Consider the following 27,823-nt stretch of genomic DNA (forward strand, 5'->3'; position numbering starts at 1 on the left):
CTAATAATACACAAACCTTCAGAAGGATAATACAAATTAAATAATGACAGAAAAAACAACAGATCACAACATACTCTTACATTAGTGGCACTTCCAGTAAAACTTAAGTAATGACAACATTACATTGTCACTGTTCAGGTGACAAAATATGTTAACACTTTAAATGTAGAGTACAGTGGTATGGAAAAGTATCAGAACCTTTTGGAAATTTTCACATTTCCGCATAAAATCCCCATCAAATGTGATCTGATCTTTGTCAAAATCACACAGATGAAAAAACTGTGCTTTAACTAAAACTACCCAAACATTTATAGGTTTTCATATTTTAATGAAGATAGCATGCAAACGATGACAGAAGGGGAACATAAGTAAGTGAACCCTCTGCCCAAAGAGAGTTAAAGAGCAATTGAAACCAATTTTTACCAAACAATTTAAGTCAGGTGTGTGCCCAATCACTGATGAGTGGTTTAAAGCTGCCCTGCCCACTATAAAACACACACCTAGTAAGAATTGTGTTGATGAGAAGCATTGTCTGATGTGCATGATGACTCGGTCAAAAGAGCTGTCTGAAGACCTGCAATCAAGGATTTATTTGTATAAAGCTGGCAAATGATACAAAGGCTTCTCTAAAAGTCTGCATGTTCATCAATCTCAGAAATGTAAAAAAAAAGAACCCTAAAGTGTCTGCTAAAGACTTACAGAAATCAACTTCAGGATGGTTTCAAAAGAACAAAATACACGTTCTGCAGTCACCAAGTCAAAGTTCAGACTTGAACCCGATTGAGATGCTGTGGCATGACCTAAAGACAGCAATTCATGCCAGACATCCCAGGCATTTTTTACCCTTCTGTCATTGTTTGCATACTATCCTCATTAAAATATGAAAACCAATTAATGTTTGGGTGGTTTTAGTTGAAGCAGTTTTTTCATCGGTGTGATTTTGACAAAGATGGTGATTTTATGCAGAAATGTGAGAAATTCCAACAAGTTCAAATACTTTTTCATACCACTGCAAGTCATTGACAGGCAGAACAATTTTCATTGTTGCTTTTAAGTGCCATAGGAGTCAAGTAAGACAGACCACCATTTCAACATGTTACCATACACCTGTTAACTGATACTACTGTAGTTTTTAACCCTTTGTGAATATGTGATGGCGACAGAGTAAACTTTGAAAATATAGCTACAGTGGGGCAAATAAGTATTTAGTCAACCACTAATTGTGCAAGTTCTCCCACTTGAAAATATTAGAGAGGCATGTAATTGTCAACATGGGTAAACCTCAACCATGAGAGCCACAATGTGTGTGTGTGTGGGGGGGGGGGGGAATCACATTGTTTGATTTTTAAAGAATTTATTTGAAAATCATGGTGGAAAATTCGTTTTTGGTCAATGCCAGAAGTTCATCTCAATACTTTGTTATGTACCCTTGCAGTAACGGAGGCCAAACGTTTTCTGTAAGTCTTCACAAGCTTTTCACACACTGTTGCTGGTATTTTGGCCTATTCCTCCAAGCAGATATCCTCTAGAGCAATGATGTTTTGGGGCTGTCGTTGGGCAACACGGACTTTCAACTCCGTCCACAGATTTTCGATGGGGTTGAGATCTGGAGACTGGCTAGGCCACTCCAGGACCTTGAAATGCTTCTTGCGAAGCCACTCCTTTGTTGCCCTGGCTGTGTGTTTGGGTTCATTGTCGTGCTGAAAAACCCAGCCATGTCTCATCTTAAATGCCCTTGCTGATGGATAGATATTTTCACTCAAACTCTCTCGATACATGGCCCCATTCATTTTTTCCTTTACACAGATCAGTCGTCCTGGTCCCTTTGCAGAAAACAGCCCCAAAGCATGATGTTTCCACCCCAATGCTTCACGGTGGGTATGGTGTTCTTCGGATGCAATTCAGTATTCTTTCTCCTCCAAAAACGAGAACCTGTTTTTCTACCAATAAGATCTATTTTGGTTGCATCTGACCATAACACGTTCTCCCAGTCCTCCTCTGAATCATCCAAATGCTCTCTAGCCAACCGCAGATGGGCCTGGACGTGTACTTTCTTCAGCAGGGAAACACGTCTGGCAGTGCAGGATCTGAGTCCCTGGGGGCACATTGTGTTACTAATAGTAGCCTTTGTTACTGTGGTCCCAGCTCTCTGTAGGTCATTCACTAGGTCTCCCCATGTGGTTCTGGGATTTTTGCTCACCATTCTTGTTATCATTTTAACGCCGCAGGGTGAGATCTTGCATGGAGCCCCAGATCGAGGGAGATTATCAGTGGTCTTGTATGTCTTTCATTTTCTAATAATTGCTCCGACAGTTGATTTCTTTACACCAAGCGTTTTACCAATTGCAGATTCAGTCTCCCCAGCCTGGTGCAGGTCTACAATTTTGTCTCTGGTGTCCTTCGACAGCTCTTTAGTCTTGGCCATAGTGGAGTTTGGAGTGTGACTGACTGAGATTGTGGACAGGTGTCTTTTATACCGATAATGAGTTAAAACAGGTGCCATTAATACAGGTAACGAGAGGAGCCTTGTTAGAAGAAGTTAGACCTCTTTGACAGCCAGAAATCTTGCTTGTTTGTAGGTGACCAAACACTTATTTTCCACTCTAATTTGAAAATAAATTCTTTAAAAATCAAACAATGTGATTTTCTGTTTTTTTCCCCCCACATTCTGTCTCATGGTTGAGGTTTACCCATGTTGACAATTACAGGCCTCTTTAATCTTTTCAAGTAGGAGAACAATTGGTGGTTGACTACTTATTTGCCCCATGTATGTAAATGTAAAATAGCTTAAGTAGTGTTCCACATTCAAGGTAAGGTGTCACTTGTTTTATATTTTAAAAATTAAAAAAAACATTTTCCAAATGATGCATTGATTAGCAATTGTAGTAGCGATGTCAGTATCAGCTAAACAATGGCAAAATGCATCAATTCAAATGCCACTTTGTCACCATGTGAATACATGTTGATGGTAAATAAAATATTGTAATAAAAACCAAAATTAGGGCAAAATGTCACCACTTAAACATTGTTGAATGTATTGTGCATTTACAAGGAACTGAAAGAAATTGCGTAAAGGAGTTCCAGCAAGAAAATTGGTTTTCGACGTCAGCTATGCCAGCATTCGTGGTTTGTCTACTCTGGTCTTTTTTTTTTTTCTTCTTTCACCAAACAAGGCCCTTCATTAAGTGCAGTCTAATAAGAGCTAAAAAGCCACTTTTGTTTAAAAAAATTAAAAAAAAAAAAACATAATCTGAACCACTTCATCCATTTATTAGTCAGTTGTTCAATTTAAAGGAAGGAAAAAAAGCACAATAGCTACTTAAAAAACATTGTGAAATGTTTATACACAGGGAATATTGGAGTTTACAAGGGCAGAGCGATTTTCAGTGCTTCCATACATTATGTACATTATGTTAGTGCTGATGTCCTTAACCAATCTGTTTTATAAAAGTTACCAGTATTATTCCAGGTGGTGAGGTCAATTGATGTTATGTAACAACCCATCCAAATCCCCACATCTAACTATACATTTGACTGTCTAAAGGTGATTCCATGGTATAAATCTAGCTTCAAAATGGCAAAAAGTTACTTTCATGTGCGCACGTTTGTTGTAATACAGAAAAAAGCATATAAAATAATACATTCCCTTCATGTCCCCATGGAAGGGGGTTTGTTGAGTGCACTAATGATAACATTAATAGAAAGATGGGGAATTTGGGCAGTCTGTTAGTTGTATGACAGTCTTTAGTCTTCTATCTCAAGGGTGAATGTCTCCATAGGACGTTTGCTTAGGGCCTTGATGTCATCCAATAGAGTGGTAGGGGTCAGAATGTGTGAAGATCCTAGAGTTGAAACAATACAAGACATTCATTCAGACATCAATCAATATAAATTACACTTATACACTGTGTTCCAAGTTATAATGCAAATTTGATTTAAGAGTATAAAAATGTTGTTTCTTCATTAAACTCATAAATGGCATTGTGTCTTAATGCTCTGTAGATCATTGACATCAATCTTCGAAAACTGTGATAAATTGTCTTCCAGGTAAGCCTGGAAAGGGAAACTGCTTAAAAGTGATGTTATACAATATTAAGCAGGGCAGGTTTCTGGCAATATGGGTAAAAAAAAATATCTATTCTGCTGAAAAGCCTAAGATAATACAGAACCTTGCTCAGGTTATGAAAATATTTCTTATTTCCAAAAAACGTATGCGTGACCATCGAACTGCACTGAAGTTACATGTTAATTTAGGACCCCTTGCTTGATATCACTTTATAAAGCCTTGCACCCATTGAACTTGTGAATTCTTAGACTGTTTCAGCTTTAATTTCTTTGCAGGGTGCTAGAAAAGCGACGCAGAGATGTTGCATGGATGTGAACTGTCTCCCATTCTTGTAGATCTTTTACATGATGACGCTCCAGATGTTCTAAAAAGGGTTGAGGTCCGAAGTTGGTGGCCACATCTTCAGTTTCTCTTCTCACATGCCCATAACAGTCAGTGGTGTTCCTTGCAGCATAAGATTGGGCATTGTCATTCATGAAGATGAGTTATTTTGTCAAAAGGTACGGTTCTTCCTTTTGTACTATCGACGAAAGTGGTCAGTCAGAAACTCTACATACTTTGCAGAGGTCATTTTCCCACCCTCGGGGACCCTAAAGGGACCTACCAGCTCTCCCCCTTTGATTCCAGCACAGAATATGACACCCCATCCCCTTGCAGTCATCTCCGCCTTGCTTGGACTTCTTCATTCAGCTCAAGCTGTGTGCAGACGCACTCTTCCAAGCTACCACGAGCAACTTATCTCAACCGATAAGCGCTCAGGGCCAACTCAGGGCCAGCAAGCTCGACTCCCGGTATGGCTCCAAAGAATTTGAAATCTGGAGACTTGGATGAAATGAAATCCTCCATACAGAAATTGGAGGTCTCCCTGACTGGCTTAATTCAAAGCCAGAATCAAGAAAATCAAAGGAGAAATCAAGAAATCGTCAGACAGCTCCAGTTAATGCGTGCTGAAAACGAGAAACTCAAGCAGGCAGTCGAGGAGAGAGATATTCGCATCAAAAGGCTGGAAATTTTGGCTGACGATCTCGACCAGTGCTGACGCGCAATGAGCTCATAATTTCGGGATTACAACTGACGCCTAGCCCAGGTGATACAGTGGCGCAACTGGCAATAGCTAAGCTGAAAGAGTATGGAATAAACATGGAACCGCTGAACATCCGTCGCTGCTTTCTGCTCCCATCCGGGGGAGAGGACCGGCGACGGTGCTCATGAAGCTGGCAGACCACAAGACCAAGACTGCCCTGCTTAACCAGCACAACCACCTGAAAGGGTCGAAGATTTTTTTGAATGACAACTTGACTCGCCGAAATGCCGAAATTGCAAGAAAAGCACGTCAACTCAAGAAAGCTGGGAAAATAGCCAACATCTGGGTCTCGGATTGCAGGATCCTTATCAAGATGCAAGATATGAAGATTAAAGCTATAAGGAGTCTCGACAAGCTGATCCCACTCGAAAATTAATGATGACATCTGAAACCACACTTCGATTAAAACTGGATGAACAGATTGAAGAGTGTCATGATGACCCAAATGATTAGCTTGATCCGGACCACAACTTCTACAATAGCATGTTGGATAACTGTAAATACTACACAGCGGACCAGTATAACAACTCCGTGGACGTGGACGGTAAGCTGAAACTTATCAACGGCAGGAGTCTCTACAAGAATTTTGAACACATTAAGGATAATCTACTAAAGATAACAAAGGATCTGACTTTAATTTGCACGGATATAAAATGGCACAAATGAATCGGGCATCTAAGGGGGGAGGGGGTGTTGCCTTGTTTGTTAATGAAAATTTTAAGTTTGAAATCCTACATGACATGTCAATTAGGATTGACAATCTCCTGGAATGTATTACAATTGAGCTCCTTATCCCCAATTGTAAAAACATAATTATCTGCTGTGTCTACCGAGCTCCTGATTCAAATGTCCAGCTTACTAAGTATATGGAAAAGATAGTGTTTAAAACGAATAATAAGCATGTTTTTTGTTGTGGAGACATTAATCTTTTGATAAAATATGTACAACATGTTGTTTGATTTTCCTCATACATTCATGTTTGATGAAACTGTTACAGTGATCTTTGTGTGCGGCAATTGTTGCCACCATGTACACCTTAGGAATGTACCCTTGAAAGAGACTTATAAGAAAAGCATTTCGAGTCGCTACTCACACCAGCTGTGATAACACATAACACTTTTGCCACACACATAGCCACAACAAAATGTTCCCACAACAAATAGATGCTAGAATGTCAGGGACAATGACAAAGCCATAACCTTGTACGCCCTGAAACTCAGACCACTAATCTTGCGCACGAGACTGCTGTGTGATCAACAACCGCAATGGAGCTGCTTGACTGGACGCTGAGTTATTGTAAACCCAGATTGTTCATTGTGTTATTGTACAGTTTGTGGCCATATGATGTATGTAACTGTACCATGTCTGATTGTGCGTCTTTAGCTGTATGGAGGGACGGGAAACTGATAAGCATATGCTTCCTCCCATCTGCCTTTGTCTTTTTTCCTCGGTTCTTTCCGTCGGGCAAATCATATCACATTTTGTAATTGTCAATGATTGTCCATGATACCGATGATTATGACAATAAATATTTCATTCATTCATTCATTGTTGCCAATCACCAGCCATCTGGTGAAAATTTACCGTCACCGTGTTGGTTCACGATGACTGACGTAATTTTGACTATGTCGGTAAATTCGTATTGTTAATGAAACAAAAAAATTAAGTCTTTTCAGCCCGCTTTGACGACGTGTTGTTCAGCTATTCTTATTCCCCTTTAAGAAAGGAGCCAGGGTGCTAACGTGTGAAGTCACCTGGCTATCAGGAAATCAAACAAACAGAAGCCCGGTACGCCAACGCTAGTGGCTAACCCTACAAGTGAACGTTATGGTGTTGAATAATAGTGAAACGGCTACTGGAAGCCAGGCCACATGCATTTCGACGTTCATAGTGTGGTTCTGGTGCCAGGAAAGAACTCGACGTAGATATCTGGAAAAAATTTGGATTCCAGAAGGACGAAGTCACCATCACAACCTGTGACAGCGGCTCCTAACCTTGTTGAAGCGGCTGAACTTAATAAGTCTATTGGGCACAAACTGCATCCAACAATCAGAGTGTGTGATTTTTCTGATAGCTGTTATGATGGTACATCATTCAACATAAAGTATACTATAACAGTTTAGCCTATAATATGACAGTTTAATGGCCACAGCTATTTTTCTGTATGTGCTTTCTATATTCTGTGTCATTACTGCCATCATAAAATCTTAAATGTTTCATTGGCATAAGAGTTGGAGCAGTATAGCTTAAAGAGCATACGACACCAGAAAAAAAGTCTTAAATGGCATTATTATGTGAATTAGAATCATATTTTGAGACGATTCGACCATATACAACAATTTAGCAAAGCACAGATGACGAGAAATTAGTCTTTTAATCTGCCGGTTAGCCACGCCTACAATTATAGGGCTTTAGCGTCCCCAACAGGTGGATGACGTCAGCGGTAGACTAGGCTCATTGGTTTTACTATTCAGCCCATTGATGGGGAATTGTTCAGAACGAGGAAAACGAGACGAAGAGAGCTGCAAAATGTCATTGTTTCAGTCTCTCTACTCCCAATATTTTTACAGGATATTCTTTTTATCCAAGTATTTTCCCCAATAGCTATATAAATGGCTTGAGAAGGACCAGTCAGCCCGTCGAGGGGGAACTATTCACAATGAGGAAAACGCGACGAAGAGAGCGGCAAAATGTCATTGTTTCTGTCTCTTTACTTCAATATTTTTACAGGATATTCTTTTTACCCAAGTACTTTCCCCAATTGCATGGTCATGACAAATAACTTGTGCTAAATGGAATATAAAATAATAAAAATCCATTTATTCAAGACGACATGGCAAAATTACTCCATAATGGTCAAAACAGTCGACTTTACCTTTACTGTCACACCTGCCGAACGATATTTTATGACACCTAAATCGGACATATGTCATTTCCCTTCCCCGGCTTCGGAGAATGTAAACAGACCAGAAGGAGTGACAGCTAGCCGACATGCTAACCCGAACCGAGGGATGTTTCAAAGTCTTCAAAGTGGAAAATCACACATAACTAGCCTGGATTATTTGACATGACGACCCGGTTGTCGAGTTTCTTTGCGGATCGGCAAACCGCCCGGCGGAGAGCAATTTACAGTTCGTTCCCTGGAGGAGGGTGGCTGGAATTGTTGTGTAGCTAACGTGCTAATAGCTAACTGCTAATGAGCGTGAGGATAGCTTTTTACATGCCTATCAATGATCAAACGTAAGTAGTCCTTTATTTAAAGGAATTTTATAGTGTTTACTTTGTAATCACTGTATTCGTATTTGACATAATACAAAACAAGATGTTTACTCACTTCCTTGTAAGTCCAATGGTCCCACAGTAAATATCCACGGTGAATGGGAACCTTTTGAAACTCCAAAAAGGCGCATACGCCTAACCCGCATACAGAATGATTTTTCTGCAGCCGTTTGGCTGGCTTGATGCAAAAAATAAAAGTATTAATCCGCAAAATCAGCTGAATCCTTCGTCCTCATACACAACAGTACACTGTAGCGTGAAGAGGACGTCTTCTACCGTACACGTCACAGCGCCCTCCTCCTCAATGCGAGACCGAAGCCGGAAGTCACTCATTTTCCTGGCGCGGGATTCAAAAAACTAAATAAATATAGCGATCGCTTCCACACACATCCAAGCGGTCCATATCATTCAGGAGCATAAAATACCGCGTGTATTATGAAATAAACATGCTTTTTCGTGTCACAAGCACTTTAATGTGTCTGTGGGGTGTGCATGTGCGCGCGCGTGTATTTCAGAAAATGCTCTGGGGAAAAAATAAACTGAAACCTCGAAGTAAACACTTGTGTTGAGTAATCATGTAACAGCAGTCATTAACAGTAAGTTGTCTGATACTCGGTCCTTTGTTTGAAGTGTACTGTTCAAGCCCCTCTTGCTGTAAGTCATTTGTGTTACAATGACATATTTGCTCAGCGGCCATATTGATAATTCATAATGTTGTACATTGTTCAAGTCATAGAAGCAGTTATAAATGTTCATACATGAATGTTTATTTTTTTACAAGATATTTTTATATACTTAATGTTTACACTGCGTGTACAATTGTTAAATATATTACATTTAAAGCTGGTAAATAAATCAACGAGAAACGGTTAATTAGTATTTCATGCATTGATTCAGATTTTCAAATTATATAACTGTCCGCTTGGGAGAATTTATCGTTATCGAGGTAAATCTGCTCAATTTACCGTGATAAGTACTTAAGGCCATATCGCCGAGCCCCATTGCACAGCACTCATCAGTGAACAAAACATTTTGAATATTAGTCATGTATTCCTGAGCCCACTCCAACAGTTTCTGCTTGTGAGTTTTGTTTAGGGGTGTCCGAATATTCGCTTTAAGCACACTTGCAAAAGTCTTGAGGACCCTACACCATCAGGTTTGTGGCACTCTAGGGCACTAGCGGCTTCAAATACCCATTTGCTGCTTTGCAATGGCCTTTTGGCACCTTCTCGTTCGATCCGATGAAGTTAATTGTTAGGTAGAAACATTTCCTATTCAGCCTGTATCTGCACAAACTTGCCTGTGCTCTCAATGAGCAACAAATTTCTTTACAGTTCGATGGTCACGCCTACGTTTTTCGGAAATATGCAATGTTTACATACACTGAGCAAGGTACTGTACTATCTTACACTTTTCAGCGGTAGAGAGATCGTTTTTCTTTCCCATATTCCTCGAATCCTGTGCTCTGCTCAATATTGTGGAACATACTTTTAAGCAGTTTTCAATTTATCACAGGTGTCAAACTGATGTCCAAGATCTACAGAGCCTTTAGACACAATGCCACTCATGAGTTTAGTTTTATCATCTAAACTAAAATTTGCATAATACTTCGGAGTATATGCACACATTACTGTATATCAACTAGTGTAAACACACTATATACAGTACGGATGGGAACCTCTGGGTACCTCACAACACGATACGTGATACAAGACTCACCATAACAATGACCTCACGATATGGCGATACAACAATTATTGATGTTTCAGGATAACATTCTACGATATTCTACAAAATTCTTCTATTCACACATATTCATGTGCAATACTTACTTACATGCAATATCTTAACGTGGAATACTCAATGTCTTCACTGTCAGCTGCTGCTACTTCACTAGATTATTTGCACTGCCTGAACATAGGACTGTCCCATAGACATTTTATATTATATTTTTTTGATTTTATACTTTCATACTTGCAAGTCACTTTGAGATTTCAACTTATCCTGCACTGTAAAGGTAGATGCTCCGCAGTTTCATTGTACCACTGTATTATGACAGTAAAGGGCTATTTTATTCTATTCTATTCCATTCTATTCTATAACTAATCAACATTAAAACAAGCTATTTTCATCCTTCTGCTGTTAATTGGACTGGGTACCAGTAGACATCCAATCCATTTGAACTGGGAGGGTGGCAGCGAATGAACATTCGTTCATCCCTCCCACTTCAAACAAATTGGACATCTAGGGCCATCAGTGGCAGCCAACGCAAGGCAATGAGTCCATTTTGGGAATTTCGTGTCATTTCCTGTTGATTTTCGGTCAATTCATTTTCTTTACAGGCCATTTATGGGTCACTTCCTGTTGAGTTTGGGTAACAGAAAAGGAAGTGACTCAGGAATGTCCCCAAATGAACAGTAAATAACCTGCAAATGCCCTAAAAAGAACTAGAAGTGACCTGAAAGAATGGCTGTGAATGCTTTGGTTTCAGTGCCATTGAAGGCGCTAGACATCCAAGCCAGTCAAAATGAATTAGATGTCTAGCACCATCAACAGCAGCGAGTGAGCTAATGTAGACACTAACCTATTGGAAGATTCTGGTAGCAACCTTTTTTTTTTTTTTTTCTTAAACAGTGACACCTTTTAAAAACGATATATCAATTCTTGGTGGGAGCATAGCTATAACCTTTTAGGCTACAAAGTATCGCGATATATACCTTTTCAACATATTGTCACACTCCTAATTTACAGTATACTGAGTCTCTTAAGGATAACTGGTACGCATAATGAAGGGAAAAAATGAATGCTGTAATATGTGTGATCTAGCATATATGCGCACCTATGATGACCTGACAGGATTTGACAGCCTGTGTGACCTCGTAGGCACAGCGCATCTCAGAGTAGCTTATTCCTCCAATGACAAATATGATGAGTCGTGAGCCCGTCCGACGTTCGTCCTGAGTGCTGGATTTGTGCTTCTGACGTGCACTGCGAGGCAAACAATATATGAAGGCAATGAAATAATATCTATAAAAAACAGGCATTGTTAAAATTAAGTAATGTACACTGAATCCACCAGAATTCTTTAATGCTCTTAAATGGCAAGCAAACTCTACTCTTTTTCAGCAGGAGAGTACCTAGCATTTGCCACCAGTTAATAGCAGTTCGGTTTGGCAGTGAACAGCAGCGTGAGGAAAAAGGAGCTGTCCAACATCCAGACAAAGCTCGTTGTGGCAGGATTCTTAAAACTTTTCAAGAGAAAGGCCAGATAACTAATGGCAGTAATGGAATTTGTTTAGCGGTGGGTAGTAGCGTGTTACTGCGTTACATTTACTTGAGAAACTTTTTGAGAAAAATGTACATTGAAAAGTAATTTTACTAAGCCATTCTTTTTTCTTGAGTAGATTTGTGAAGAAGAAACGTTACTCTTGAGGCTGAGTTATGCTTCTGCGGCAGACTAACGCCGCCATGGCAGTCAGACAGCAGAGGGTGCTGAGGATCTTATTTTGTTTTTCCCGTTCAAAAAAGCAGTTTCGGTCCAAATTGTCATGGGCGCACTTTTTCTCCACACAAGGCATGCACAATGGCAGTACACACGCATGCTGGATAGTTTACGTACTACTACTACTAGGATACTACAAAGACCGCGTTCTATTTCAACTACAGTGTGTGTTGGCATTTTTGTATTGGAAATAAGCGCCCAGGTTATTAGAATGTAAATCCCCGCAGCTAGACGGCGCAATGAAACACAAGTACATTCGACAACTAAAAGGCCCAATATGCCTCAGTTTAATACCCACTTTTCACAACACTCAAGCGGCACACAAATATCCAACAGCGCTCTGCACGGCGGCAGCTCAACATTAACAACAAACAATAATATGACTACAATGCAAACTATTTGAAGTTCTCTATGGTCTAAATCTGCAGCTAACTTTTCCTCGCTGTGCATTATTATAAACTATAATATCTTCATTTTCAACCACAAATTGAAATTTTGAAAATTTTGTCGTTTTTGTAAATAAATAAAAAAATCACTTAATTTTGTAAAATTTTGGAGTACTCTACCCACCTCTGAATTTGGTTGATCAGTTAATAATGGCTAGATGCTCAACATAAGGGCTTTAAAGTGTCTTTAAATAGTCCAGATTTGCACCTTTTTAGGTACGTCAAAAATATACCCCTGATTGGTTTAATGGAGTCATGTGATTATCGTTCCAACGTCTCATTGATGAAACTGGTTGAGCCACTGTTGGCGTCTCTGGCAAAAAAAAAAGGAAAATCCAATACATCGAATAAAAAGGAAATATTTAATTACCGACTAGTTTAGCCCAAAGGAGCGAAGTAAGAGTAATAAAGATGGGGCCGATAATTTTTCTGTGTGTGAAACAAACGACGCTCTCGCCATCTGCAATACATGCACTGCAGAAGTTCCACAAGGCGGAAAGAAAGCTACAGCCGGACAGACGCCTGGCGCGGGTGCTAATTTGTCAGACGGACGGACCAAAGGGCACAGGCTGGAGAGGATGCCGGACGTGAGACCTTTTTTTTTTTTTTACCGAAGTGACCCAAAGGTCCAAGCCCCAGATAAGAAAATAATGCAATTTATACGACCACCATTCTTCGTGAAAAACATGCCGATCTCATCAGTTTCACCACGGATATTTGGACAAGTGATGGCAAGTAAGCACGCTTATCATGAGGGCAAAGTGGTTAGATGATAATCTGAACATGCCCCAAACCACACTCACAAAGAAGTCAGCCAGTCAGTAATGCATTCAGTACGCTGTAAATTTATGCCGTATTAATCAGATCATTCTTCTTAAATCTTGTCAAATAATTCTCCTCATCTTGTTTTGAGTGTTAAAGACTAGTTAACAGATGAATGCGCCAGATTATTCCACTTACTTGAATATTGCCATTTGTTCTCAGCCCATACATCTTAAAAATAAATAAATAAATAAATATATTAAAAAAGGGTAATTTTTCACCTAAATCAAAAAAAAAAAAAAGCTTTCAAATAATGTTTTCAACCATACCTATTCTGAAGCGCTGGCAGATAATTTCACGTATTTCCAATAGATTTACACTGAAAACAAGGGGATTTTAAGTTTTAATGAGGTGTGTTTTTGCAGTGTAGTAATGTTATATGTTAGGAATGGCTTACTTTTAAAGGCATTTTTGTGCAACTTAGGCATTTACTCTGTAAGTAATTGCCAAAAGTTTACCATTACACAATGTCAGGCAAGCTGTCTTTATTTAGATGTTGGAATGTACCACTTTTTCACATTTGATGTTGAAAAAAGAGCAGTAAATTATATTTTTGCACAGTAATGTTTTCTCTTGTGTGTACTTTAAAATTTTACATAAATCTTATAATAGAATTATCGGCTTGACATTATCGGTTGGAACGAGGAGGAAATTATCAGTTATCGGTCTAAAAATGTATTATCGTGCATCATTAAAGAGTAGCGTTTCTTCTTCACATATCTACTCAAGTAAAGGTATTGCTTAGTAAAACTACTCTTAGAAGTACATCTTTCTCAAAACTCAAGTAAATGTAACTTAGTAAATGTAAAGCATTACTACTACTACCACCAACCTCTTCCTGCCTGGTACCATCACGCTCAGTTTCTCTGTGTTTTTTTAAACTCACCTGACAGCCCCGGAGCCATTCCAAGCGGTTGGGCACTCAGATTGGTGTGGCCATTCTTTTGTTTCCAGTTTGTTCTCCACTGCATCCTGAAAATAACATAGCATATATTTGGTTGTATTTCCTGAAAAATAAAAGTAATAAGAACAACAGTAAATGCAAACACCCGACGAGACAAAATTCTGTTGTGCCGACACGGTGAAAGGTGAAGAAGAAAAGCCTAACTGTTAGGTAAATTTTTAGTGAAGCAAATACTGTAGTTAATTCTGCAGAAGAATGGTTGAATCTTTCCTTAGTATCTTGGGAAACAGAATTTTCCAGGATTGTAATAGAACTTCTCAACATAATATAAATAAAAAAGGTAAAATAAGTTCCTCATTGTCTTTCAGTTACATAACATTTGTGAGCGCTTCTTCACATTTCTCTTCTGCTGTGGTTGCTCTGCTATGTTTTAATCAGGCTTTAAATTCAAACTAAGTCTCAAATTAACAAACCTCCACAAGAGTTCAGAGATGTACAAAAGCAAAACATTTTGGTTAAACTTCTGTGTGCGATATGAGACAACAAAAGAAGCATTTGACCTCAACCACTTTTAACACTTTGCACCTCCTTGGGGAGAACAAGAACATAATCATTAAACAAAAGCATTTAAAGACAGGCAAGATGTTCATTGTGACCTGACATATAAATTGAAAGGATAATGTATGCTTTCAATATTTTAGTGTGACGCGTACTGTACAAAAACTTGGTATTTTGCCTTATCAGATGATCGGAATCAGATAACCTCTATAAAAGCTTCCGTTGACCATAACATCATTTTCTAACAAATGCCAAAAAAATGGGGGTGCAGTACTGTGGTGTAACAGCGATATGGATGTTTCTGGGAGACATTTTAGTATTTGTGCCCCCCCCCAAACTGTATTCTCCAAAATCTAGATACAGTATACAATACAGTATATATAGTTATAATTTATAGATACACAATAATGCAGCTTTCATTTTGTCCTGAAATAAAAATGTTAAAGTGCTACTGGAAAAGATAACACCAACGCAGTTTCACTCAAATTTTCTTACTGACCTCCATGACATCTTTTATGCCAGGAGTCCACCTGGAAAGATTGTATGTCTCTTCCTGAGAACGGTCACGTCTAGTAGATTTACGGGAGAAGTTACTGGGCTGAAATCAAAGCAGAACAGGAGATAATTGTGATTCAAAGCAGAACTAAATTCCAAAACAAGTGTTATTTAGTGCTGCCATGATTAATCGATCACATCGAGTCATTCGGTGAGATGAAAGCTTCAAATTAAATTTTGCTGCTTCGATCATTCATTTAACACTTTAAAACCGAATGTGTGACCGGCGACACGTTGACACATATCTTTGAAGCCTTGTCATGCTGTAATTACATCATCCACGTGCCACTGTTGGTCTCATTTGAAAGTGCGGAAGTTGAGGTCCACGCTCGTTTTTACTTGAAGTCAATCGACCAAGTAAAACGGGAGATAATGTCATTTGAGTTTCATAATTTTATTGCTCTCATAAACAAACATTTAAACGCTGCATGGACCATGTGTTTATGTCCATATTTCCATCATCTCTTGTTCTTTTTCAAAATCGAAAGCACCACGAAAAATTACAAATCCCAGGAGCCATTGTGAGTCACGAAAGACGGACGTAATGTGAACTAGAGCTGAAACGAATACTCGAGCAACTCGAGTAACTCGAGTTTAAAATCTGATCCGAGTAATTTTATTCACCTCGAGGAATCGTTTAATTTTGCCAGCTCTAAGCATCACGTTTTGCCCCGACTACTTTTAATGCGGGACAACGCGCTGACGTCACGTGCGTAGAGGAAGAAGCAAAAAAAAAAAACTTACCGCAGCCGACAGCCGCTACAAACTACGCCGACGTTGCTAAAAACTACGCCCACATGATGCTAGTAGCAGGTAGTGTCCGGGGCGTCTCATAGATATCGCTTGCATTTAGGAATAGATGCGAAATGACAGACTCGGCCGCATCTGGGCACTGTTAGTAAACAGCCGCCATCTTTAAGCAATAGACTTCTCATCGCTAATAAATAAAACGTTACTGTCACTCACTCACGTAACGTTAGCCCTTCGGAGGGCTAGGTTTCTATTGATTATGACCACTGTCGATGCGTGGCTAACGTGTCTTACATACAGGCTTTATTTAATCTGTAAAAACACAGCGCTGTAGAGTGATGAGGGTGTAAAATTAAAACATAATAAAGCTAACTGTCAGTTTTAGCTCAGTGATCATTGCTGAATAAAACACCAAGTAGCACTGGTCCCTAATGTGCTCCAATACAGCAGGTATCATACATTCATTTTGAACACTGCAAAAACTCAAAATCCTATCAGTACTTACAGTTTAGGCTAACTTAAAACTTAACTACAACTTAAAAATAGCTTGAAACAAATGGAAATTAAATTGAAACACATGGGAAAAACACGTAGCTTTCAAGTGATGTGTGTTATCAAGCGTAATTACATTTTTAGGTAAGAAATATGTTGGTTTTTTTTTTTTATAAGATCTAGAAGTTTTTTGAGTGAAAGCAGTGGATTTTTTTTCCTAGTCAAATCTTAGATGCAATTGTTGGCTGTTTTCAACAATGTACATCGAAAATAAAGACATTGATTGACTGAAAATGGTTCAATATTGGATTAAATGTCTTTTTTCCCTCATGTATATTTATAATTGCTCTTTACCTAAAAAAAAATAATAAAAAAAAGTTTTATCCGATTACTCGATTAATCGATAGAATTTTCAGTCGATTACTCGATTACTAAAATATTCGATAGCTGCAGCCCTAATGTGAACATTTTTAATAAATTGCCGAATGAGGCGCCACCTCAGGATAGAGAGACGAGGTAGCGAGCGACGACTTGTTGGATTGAATGAGCGACTTTGAAATGTGCGGAATGAATCGAAAACTAAATTTAGCACAAGCTAATGCATTATTTTATCAACCCGAGGCAGAGGATTGGCCAGATTCGTCGTTTTCTTCGGATGAGTCTGCGAGTGAGAAGTGACAGCAGTGCGCAAACTGCAGAAGAGTGGGCTGTGTGACGTAGTTTGTGACATAGCCCTGTGTCCTGTTCAAGGACTATCAATCTTTTCAATTTGTATATAGATTTGTGTGTTCAAGAAGCTTGACTGTATGTATATAGTCCGCTCCTCAGTCATAATTTAAGGCGACAGTCCTCTCTCCAGACCCAACATTGCCACCAGAGGGCAGTGTATCCTCCATCGTTAAGCAGAATACAATACTTTTGGACTTTTTGGATGGTTATTTTGGGGTACTTTAAAGGTTCATTCCACCTTACGTGGAAATTTGGCTTAAGTCGCCACCGTAAGAACGGAAGTCGTTCGTAACCAGTGGACTACCTGTGTTGTAGTCATTGTTTGTTTTTTAAGTGTTGGATTTAGTTCTAATGGTTTGGGAGGATACAGTGCCCTCTGGTGGCAATTGTGAATATGACATAACACTAACGGGTTTGTTCAAATTTTAACAGCGTGAATGGTCTCTGAAGGGTTTATTTAGAGTGAGGGGAGAGCAAGACAGTTTGGTATGTAAGGAAAGCACATTCTTGAAAGATATTAAGTTTATATATAGATTGGAAGGTTGGAAGAATGGGTGCTGCACATTAGGTGGTGGTATACACCGGAAAGTCTCTTAATGCGCATGTGCAGTACGACTACCCAATTACAACCGTCTGTTCACATGACTGGACTACGTCTCCATTGATTTTATGCTTATAAATGCCAGACATTAGGACTAGGTATGTCCCGATTGCATATGTTTGCACCCATGTCAGTCACCTAAATTTTGAGAATCAGCCAATACAGAGTCAGGAAAGAGCAGGCGAATTAAAATGATTTAGTATACATACAAAAGATCCTCATTTATTAAATGTATACAATGTGTGTCTATGCCAGGGGTCAGCAACCCTGGTCCTCGAGTGCCATTATCCAGCTTGTTTTCCATGTCTCCCTCCTTTAACTCACCTGAATCAAATAATCCTGATCGTTATTGGGCTCCTGCAGAGCTTGCTGATGAGCTGATCATTTGATTCAGGTGTGTCAAAGGAGGGAGACATGGAAAACAAGCTGGATAGTGGCACTCGAGGACCAGGGTTGCTGACCCCTGGTCTATGCTCAGGTATAAACACTTGTTTCCTTGTTTTACATCTAAAATGATTTTGCAACATTAAATCTTTGTTATCCGATTATTCGATTAATAGAATTGATTAATCGATTACTTAATCGATAACTGCAGCCCTAATGTTATTTCTGACCATACACTTACAATTCTTTAAGTGAAGTTTGAAGAATTTCATACCAAATTGAGTGTTGCAAACAATCAATCGACAAAATTGGCCACATACAGATATGATAGGGACTCCGAGCTCTTTCCAGTTCAGTATAACCTCCTTTTCATCCTCAATCTTCACATGCTGGATGAGTTTGTTCAAATTCTCCTCTGTTGTTCCTGTTGACACACAGAAAAAGGTATAGTTTCTACCTCAGCTGAAAAATCTTTTTTAGTCACCCCAATCTTCTTCTGACGCAAAATAAAATGATTTATAGGAACCTGCAAAATTAACAAAACATTACACTTAATTATAACTGCTATTGGGTTTAGATAAGTGGAGAAGTACGCAGAATCTAAAAATTGACAGCAAACTGTGGCCAGAGGGCGATCAGCCATAGGGTTGCGAACCTCTGGGTACGTCATGACACAATACGATTTGCTATACAAGGCTCAATGATTACCTCACAATATCGCGATATAACAAATATCGTAGAATATATTACTTTACTATACAAGTAATAAACAGAAAAACAAGCTCTTTTCATCCTTCTGCTGTGAACTGAATTGACTTTATTCATTTGTTCATTATCTTTATATTTTTAAATAATTATGTATTTTTTAATTGAAAAAAAAAAAAAAAAAACCTGAATATTCTGATTTCCATCGTCTGATCTTTCATTGACGACAACAGAAATGCTATTGAAAAGTTATTTTAGTGAAAAACATGATGTCGACACATATGATTTGCCTTCGTGGGTCACTCAAAATGACATGGCGGGCTAGATCAGAGTTCAAGATCTTGAGTTTGACACCTATGTCTTACCGGATTCACATGTCACCGTTTTGAATTACATCTTTTCTCTTAACATACTGGGTAAGAAAATAAAGATTACACAAGCTTTTCTTTCAATTTCATCATCATAATGTACCATTTACACTGAAGATGTAAAGCAGCACAGCCCTGATCTTGTCATAGGTGCTGTATTGGTTCAGCAGCACTGGCAACAGAGTCCTCATGGGATCCTTCACTTTCACTCCATCCACATCGGAGCCTACTGCGAGATCCTACACAGTGATAGTAAAAATGTATCCATCAAATTCTATTCAAATTTACATGGTATACACAAGAATCTTCAATGTTAAACTTCAAGCAAGCAAAGAAATCCAAAGATTTACTCAAAATAGAATCGAACACCCAGACCTGCTCAGCTTTGCAGAGTTTCTCAACGTTTTGGGAAAAAAGTTTCATGCAGTCTTCAGCCAACTGCAGGTGAACGGTTTTCTAACATTAAGAGAATTGGCACAAAAATAAATCAGCGACTTTTACCATGAATGAAGAAGCAGTTGTACAAGCAATATGAAGCAAATTACATTAACATCAAAATACATATTGAAAGATATAAAAGGGGAATTTTAATCCGTTTTCTTTTATACATACGTACCATCACTAGTCAAAAATGTGACACTGATAAAGACTATGTCTTTGGAATAACACATTTAGCACAGTCAATATGTAGTGGCCATAGAAAGTGAGGAATACAGTACTAGAGATGTGCAAAAATCAAGTAATGCAACAACATGACATACCTGTGTCAGCTGTTTACGGAATGCCGGCATCTTTTTCATCATTTGAGCCAAATTGCTGATTGTGATCTGAAAATGAATTAATAATTATTATTAGACTATCAATAAATAAACTGCAAAATATTTTCCACTGTGAAAAATACACAATCAAAGTTTTAATTAGTGTTGCAGCTATGCAAGTATCTGTACCGATTCGGCACCAAAATGACCTCATCGGTATCGTGGGGTACTAAGGAACATCTCCCCGATGTTCTGCAATATGTACTCTTCGAGATTAAATTTTCAACCGCTGCCACCCTACCCAAAATGGCCGCCAGCCACGCATACCGCCTTAAGAAAAGACAACAATTACAACACAAAGCAACAATTATACCACACTGGCTGTAGACAGGAGAATACAATGTCACAATAAACTGCAATATATATATAGACACACATACGACACACTGTATGATATTCTTTAAACGGGAGGAGTCATGCAAAATTGACTGAGCTTTTACTTGTGTTATGTGGTCATCCCCTGTGTTATGTGGTCATTTCCAAACACATTTAGATTGGTTCTCTGAACCATTCACTTACTTTAGTGAAATTGTCAAATCCCTCATCCGTTGACAAGTCTTTACTACTTCAAAATACTAATCTGAAATTACTACTAGTGAAATCAGCATCGAACAAATGCTATGCTAGGACGCGACGAATCGGGTAAAATGGACGCCAAAAAGAACCTAAACGTCATGTCAATATTAAGGTCGTTTTCACAGGTTTAAACCAGAATCACATTCATTAATTTGAAATACCTTTCTGTGGATTTTTCTCCCGACTACGCGCCAACATAGACTCATGCTAGCAACAGGAGAACCAATGTGATTTTCATAATAAAGCGTGTAAAGGAACAATTTGTATCTGATGTGCTATTTCAGACGACTTCTGGCAAATAGTGCGCAAATAATGAGCTATAGATATTCATTTAGATCACAGGTGTCAAACCGATTCCAGAAAGGGCCAAGTGGGTGCTGGATTTTGTTCCAACCGATACTGTGCAGAGAGTTTAACCAATTAACTTACTGCTGAAACAAGCAGCACTTGAGAACGTTTAACTGATTACACATTAGAGCTGTCCCGACTAGTCGACATAGTCGACGTCATCGATGACGTAAATCCGTCGACGGTTAATGAAGGGTTAAAAAAATATATGCGTGGAAAGTTAGAATGTCGGATGCTCTGTTTGCAAGCGGGGAAAGCGGCACAAAGCCAAAAAAAGCGCACCAGAGTGTCCAAAACATTGACTTATTTCAAAGAAACTAAGGAGAGTACTCTCTTCTGTCCTGTCTCTTCACTGCCAAGCTTGGCTGCACGTCGGCCTTGAATAAACACCTCAAGCGCCTTCACGCAGTTTGTAATTTATTTTTTTTATTCTCCATTTTTTGTACACCAGAGGGTGCTGTCGCCTTACTAAATAATAATGTTTCATTGACAATGGGCCTATAAGTGCTATTAGTATTGTTCTTAATGCTAATTGAAAGATTTATTTCATGTTAGGTTTATTTATGGTATAGAAAATTATATAAGGTTAAAAGGTCATAAATATATACAGTATATACAGTGATTGCACTCAAGGGAGAGATTGTCAATGATAAGGTAATAAGGTAAAGGCAATTCATATAGGCAATTCATTGATATATAAATAAGGTTTAAAAGGAAAAAAGTGAAAAGTTTTTGTTAATTTCTAATTGTGTTGCTTTATTTGTGTGCACCGTAGCTCTTACAGTGTGTTTACATCAAGGATGGAATAAAAGTTGTAAACCATCAGTTTAAGAAACCATCTTTTCAATCGGGATGCTACACTAGTTAATTCTATCAGAATTTGAACTCATTGTTTATTTGTGATTTATTATTGTTATTTACGTGTTTATTTGTACTTTAATAAATGATTTGAGTGTTCCAATATGTTTTTTGCGAATTGATAAGCGTCAACAAAAATTTCATTGCTAAATTAGTAAAAAAAAATTTAATTATTAGATTAGTCGACTAATCGTAAAAATAGTCGGCTGACTAATCGGGAGAAAATTAGTCGTTTGGAACAGCCCTATTACACATGTAAAAGATCTAATTGGTGAAAAGGTGTCACCTTCATTTGTTGGAAAGCAAACCTGCACCCACTTGGCCCTTTCTGGAATTGGTTTGACACCTGTGATTTAGATGCATTGTTAAATTATACTATTAATAAATTAGAATATAGCTTTAAAAGAAAATTGCAAGGTGTGGTAGCTTTTATTTTGGTGTGGCGGTGTAACCCTGCAAAGGACTACATGTTTCGTCAGAAATTTTCGGACATGATTTTTGGAAAACATCCTCCTTCCAAGAAGATGCTACTTGCATATATGCTATATGCTAAAAGGCATTTTACGGAGGACAGCTTTCCAAGCAGCTCATTTGACAGCAAAGTGTGAAGCAGATTGCCACCTTAAGCTCTCAAGAGCATTTCAATGCAAACCGCACAAGTAAGAAGAAGTCATTGTTTGCCTCGCTTTGAAAACATTACATCACCATCAGTGTACATTAGCTAGTTTACACTGTAGTCTTACAGAATACCAGAGTTTGTGTTTTAAAATGCATCCTGTAATCCAGCTAGTTTTGGCATCACATTTGGATGTTTTTGGCATCAATAATATCCTCAAAGTTGAACTAAAGTAACTTTTTCTTTTTAAACAACAAAGATTTGATGGACTATATTTTCAGTTGCCATTTCACAAATGAAACTATGGTAAATAGGGGTGAGGACTTCTGGCTAGCTCACGACACGATATGATTTGCAATACAAGGCTCATGATAACAATTGTCTCACAATATGGCGATATCAGTTATTGATACATGGGTGACGAAATAATTCTACAATATTTTACTATAAGTAATAAACAGAAAAACAAGCTCCTTTTCATCCTTCTGCTGTGAATTGAGTTCATCACTAGTAGATGTCCAATTCATTGGAACTGGGAGGGTGAACATTCATTTATTTTCTGCCATCTCTCCACAACGGATTGGACGTCTATGGCGGTCAATGAGTTTAATTTGGGGCCATATCTGGGTCAGTTCCTGTTGATTTGAACTTTGAACATAAACTTTCGAATGATACTATATGCCTTGGACATGAACATTGAACAGATTTTGCATGTGTGGCGAATTCAGTGTCAGGTAGGTGAAAACAATTGTACTTAATTTTACCTTCCCATCTGGCTGTTTCTTGCTGGCAGATATTTCCTTAACCATCTTCGGGATTTGTCTAGATTAGGGAGATATTTGATGTTTAGTTTGTGTCAAAGGTCATCAGTTCCCCCCAACTTCCACCCCCAACACATAAAAAGCGCTTACTTATTTGGCAAACTTACTCAGAAACCTCAGCAATGTGTTTGTGCCTCAGCTTAACCCACAGCATGTCGTCCTCATTCAGCAAAGCCTGCTTTTCTGAACCATCTTTGGATTTGTACCTGCCAACCATAAGATGTGTGTCATCAAGCTCATAAGACATTATGTGTGTATTAGGAGTGTGACAAAACATCCAAATGGAGAATTTTGTATCCCAAAAGGTTATCGATATGTTTCAGCCAGGAATAGATACTGTACATCGTTTTAAAGAAGTGTCACAACCCACAGGTTGCTACCAAAATCTTCCACTAGAATAGTGTCTGTGTTTGCTCATTGGCTGCCATCGACGGCATCATTTTCACTGGGAGTGTCAAAGATAGATTAGATGTGCTGCCAATGGCACTAAAACAGCATTAACAGCCAGTCTTTCCGGTTTTGCGAGTATTCATAGGTCACTTCCTGTTCATTTTGAGTCATTTCCTATTCATTTGGGGACATTCCCGAATCACCTACTATTCTGTAACCCAAAATTAACAGGAAGTGACCAAAAATCAATATATTGTATATTCCAGAATGATTTCCTGGCCCATGTATTGATAATTGTTGCATCGCCATTTCGTGAGATAATCGTTATCGTTAGACTTGTATCGCAAATCGTATCGTAAGGTACGAAAATGCTCCCTACCCTAGTGTGTATGCACATATTTTTCTAAGTCTTTTTTTAATAAGACATTGCAAATATTGCTGTGGCATGAAACAAATGAAAGGATTCATTACTTGTACGTGGCATTCTGGATATCAATAAGATCGTAGGCCATGGCCTGGTAGGTAAGCTCATGCAGAATAGGACTGACAGGGTCAAAGCCTCTTTCGACAATCAGCAGCTGGGCTTGAGTCTTTTCCTTGGAAGATCACAAACAAACAAAAAATTAAACCACAGTTTGCAAAAACAAAATCAGTCACTAAGACTTTAATGGCAAGGCTTTTCTCCGAACATTCTGGCCAATAATTTATAAACTATTACATTGGGTGACGCAAAGCAACAGTTGAAAACACCGAAATCAAAATGCACTGTTTCCAAAATTTATTTTGTCAACTATGTACGATAATTTTCGGACTATAAGCCGCTACTTCTTCCCCTCATTTTGAATCCTGCGGCTAATAGTCCAGTGCGGCTTATTAGTTGATTTATTTAATAGGTAGGTTAATAGGTAACACTTTATTTGACAGGCGCGTCATAAGTATGCCACAAGACTGTCATAATTATGACATGACATGACATTACATTACATCCGGCAAATTATGTCACTAACTCCATTTATGTCCAGCTCGGATCTTTTACATCAATTCAAAAGGGAGATAATTTGCCGGATGACACAAAATGACATCAGTCATAAGCATTCATTAATGCTCATGGCCGTGTCATGTCATAATTATGCAGTCTTATGGCGCCACTGTCAAATAGTGTTACCAAATTCCATGACTAGCAATTAATGAAACAACTAGAACAATAACTATAGGAATACTTAGCTCATAACATGAATTTTGATTCGTTATTTAAACTGTAGCGCTGCAATGCATGCTAGGAGGCATGTTGCATGACAACAGTGTTGACAGCAGGTGGCAGAAGAGGTTGACTTTCTCCCCCAAGGGAGCAGTGATGGCCAAATGAAGCTTCTTGAAGCAATCAAGCTTTGAAGCCAATTGGTTCAAAGCTTCATGGCGGTTCATTTGGTCTTATAATGCCGCTGCTAAATAAAGTGTTATCGGTTTATATCTTTTGATGTAAATATCCCATAATACAGTGAAGACAGCTGCGGTTTATAGTTCAGTGCAGCTTCTCTATGAACAAATGCCGTTTTCGTGTCAAATTTGGTGGGTGGCAGGGCTTATAGTCAAGTGTGCCTTATAGTGCGAAAATTATGGTAGTATACTGTAGAGTATGTCTGACCTTTTTCTTGTTGCTGTCATCCATCTGATAGTGTCTGGACAGTTTGTTATCCACCAACTCTGCCAGTGTTTTAGCATATTCCATGTTGGGGTCTCTAGCGGGGAAATATGTCACTGAAGTAATCACTGTTAAACTCAATGCATTTAATAATAACCAAAGGCATAAACTGATAATCCTAATAAATACAGAAGGTAGGCATTAGTTAAGACAAACAGACATTTAAATCTTCTCTCTTCCCCTCTGTTAAGGTTAGGTACCAAATCCTGTCGTTTCAGAAAAAGCTTTTCTCATCTAAACGGAGTTGCTGCTTGGAGCAAAGGTGTGTAATCTGAATAATAAATCCTAGTGTACTTTTTGTATCGAACTCCTGGGTACTCATCCAACGTGGCGCAGAGTGTGACAAGTTGATCTGCAAGTGCCTCCAGTGTCTTTTTTCTGTCCTGACTATGGGGACTGTAGACGCTCTGAAAGGCTCCAGGATTGTCACACGTGAACACCTGTAAGGCATTCATCATTAGGATGTTTCATTTCTTCATTATTATTTACAACAACTACTACTATCCTTGAAGAATACAGTTATCCTCGCTACTTCGCGGCTTCACTTTTGCGTCGTCAGTACATCGCGGCTTTAAAATATATATATATTTATCAATAATTAAATATTGAGAAAAACAATTCATCAAAAGTTTAACATTGAGAAATTATAGAGCAAATGTTGCCCATGCGCTAGCAGGAGGTAGGGAGACCCCGCACTACTCAAAATCCACATCTGTGATTCGCTGGCCAGCACCCCTCCCACACTGCCCTGGCCATCTCACAACATAAATATCATTTTTTATGTATACATTGTATTTTTATGTATTCTATTTATATCACCAATATTTTATCAACATGTTTCAAACAATTCTTTAATGTTCTAATGATAACATATGCATTTTAAGTTTTTATATACACTCATAACAAGACATAAAAATGTCAACAACAAAACTACCATTTTACATGTTAAACTTTTTTTGTTGTTTTTTTAAACCTGTCCTGTTCAGCTGTTTGACATGGAGAATGGAAGTCTAAGTGTCCGGCTGGTCTGAACAGTTTTAATGTTTCACATTGAGAGTATGACATACTCCCATTGTCATCATTCACCATACCTCATTTATTATGACAAAGCAGCGAACATTAAGAGGTTGTGGGGGAACAGGGAAAAAAAAAGTTAAACAATTGATTGTTCCTATCTTGAAAAAGAACCGTCAAACTGTATGACTAGCTGATCCATATGAAAATAAATAAATTGGATTTACATTGATTGAAGCTGAAAGACAAACTATGACGGATGATTTACTAGATTAACGACAACTGAATGTTAATAACTAAAAACATCCCACTGCAAAATTTGAGAAAAAAAATCATGAAACATTGAGCCTGCCTTCCAATTGCATGGCTGTGTGGGCTGGATAAGGAAATACAGCACACGCACACCAGGCCTAATCAAACGGCTGCAAGGATGGTAAGTAACAAGCAAATTTAGATATAAAAAGAAATGACACTGACATTCTTAAATATACCTGTGCTTCATGAGGCATGAAAGACATGTTTATTTCTTTGCAAATCCTAATGTACTTTGCACAGTAGAGCTTCATATTGTTGAACAAGTCATCAGGGCAGTCTGAGGGGCAAATAATTGTTATTTTCATGCAAACTGTCATGAAAAGAACCTTGGTGTATTAGTAGTCATAAGTGAGTTACTTACAATCCGTGAAATAAACATATGCAGATTTGTACTTGGGTTTAGGCTTAAAGTCTGCAATAAAGGCATCCACTGACTGTAAAAATATAGAGGACAAATTAAAATGTGATAGTGTTATACAATATACCACTTGAGATTAAGGAGCACTGTACCTGAGCTGTTGGTGTAATGAAGTAGATGGCCTTCATTTCCAGAACAGGCTCTCTGTTTTTGTAAAGGTCCTCCACAACTAAAAAAATAGATGGTTATATTATAATTGGTCATATATTTACGCCTCCTTTGCACCCACAGTCCGCAAACTTTGGCACGTGTAAACAACCAACCTCTCACACACAAACTCACACCACTGAGAATCTGGACTATTCAATCAACTTAGAATGTATGTGGCGGAAAACACTCCGGTGACTCGAAGTTCCGCTCCGAGACCCCCAATTTAGCCAACTTTCAAAATTGTCCGATATGCATGTGGGATACATCATTGGAAAGCTTAAAATCTCAATTTTCTGGGGGAAGACAAATTTTGAACAGGAGGGCATTTTAAAAACAAAAAAAATGTTTTTTTAAATAGCAAACCCCATCTGAAGGTGAGAGCACGCGAGAGCAGAATTACAGACGCCATGACTTTAACGAGATATTATCGCGTACTTACCTTGTTTCAGTCCAAAAACTCCATGTAGCATGCATCACCGAGTGTCAAGACACAGCTGTGAATGGCGAGTCGGATTTTGGGGGGATTATATGGGTGAAAAATAATAACATAAC

General features: G+C 38.4%; 1 protein-coding gene across 4 annotated transcripts in view; it reads right to left on the reverse strand.

Annotated features, from left to right (window-relative positions):
• Positions 1–3,456: 3,456 nt before the first annotated feature.
• The window catches only part of stxbp3 (syntaxin binding protein 3), a 50,425-nt gene continuing 26,058 nt past the window's right edge, over positions 3,457–27,823 (reverse strand). For all 4 annotated transcript variants that reach the window (XM_057841469.1, XM_057841468.1, XM_057841470.1 and 1 more), the window contains 16 exons: positions 27,214–27,290; positions 27,065–27,137; positions 26,880–26,980; positions 25,669–25,814; positions 25,318–25,411; positions 24,144–24,268; positions 23,390–23,488; positions 23,226–23,283; positions 20,007–20,072; positions 19,621–19,701; positions 19,349–19,484; positions 18,493–18,596; positions 15,161–15,259; positions 14,086–14,171; positions 11,269–11,417; positions 3,457–3,842 (listed from right to left, as the gene is read on the reverse strand). In XM_057841469.1, coding sequence (XP_057697452.1) covers positions 3,745–3,842; positions 11,269–11,417; positions 14,086–14,171; positions 15,161–15,259; positions 18,493–18,596; positions 19,349–19,484; positions 19,621–19,701; positions 20,007–20,072; positions 23,226–23,283; positions 23,390–23,488; positions 24,144–24,268; positions 25,318–25,411; positions 25,669–25,814; positions 26,880–26,980; positions 27,065–27,137; positions 27,214–27,290 — 1,592 coding nt within the window. In that variant the 3' untranslated portion in view covers positions 3,457–3,744. The remainder of the gene's footprint in view (positions 3,843–11,268; positions 11,418–14,085; positions 14,172–15,160; positions 15,260–18,492; positions 18,597–19,348; positions 19,485–19,620; positions 19,702–20,006; positions 20,073–23,225; positions 23,284–23,389; positions 23,489–24,143; positions 24,269–25,317; positions 25,412–25,668; positions 25,815–26,879; positions 26,981–27,064; positions 27,138–27,213; positions 27,291–27,823) is intronic.

The sequence above is a fragment of the Corythoichthys intestinalis genome, chromosome 7, assembly GCF_030265065.1.
Source record: "Corythoichthys intestinalis isolate RoL2023-P3 chromosome 7, ASM3026506v1, whole genome shotgun sequence".
Classification (NCBI taxonomy): Eukaryota; Metazoa; Chordata; class Actinopteri; order Syngnathiformes; family Syngnathidae; genus Corythoichthys; species Corythoichthys intestinalis.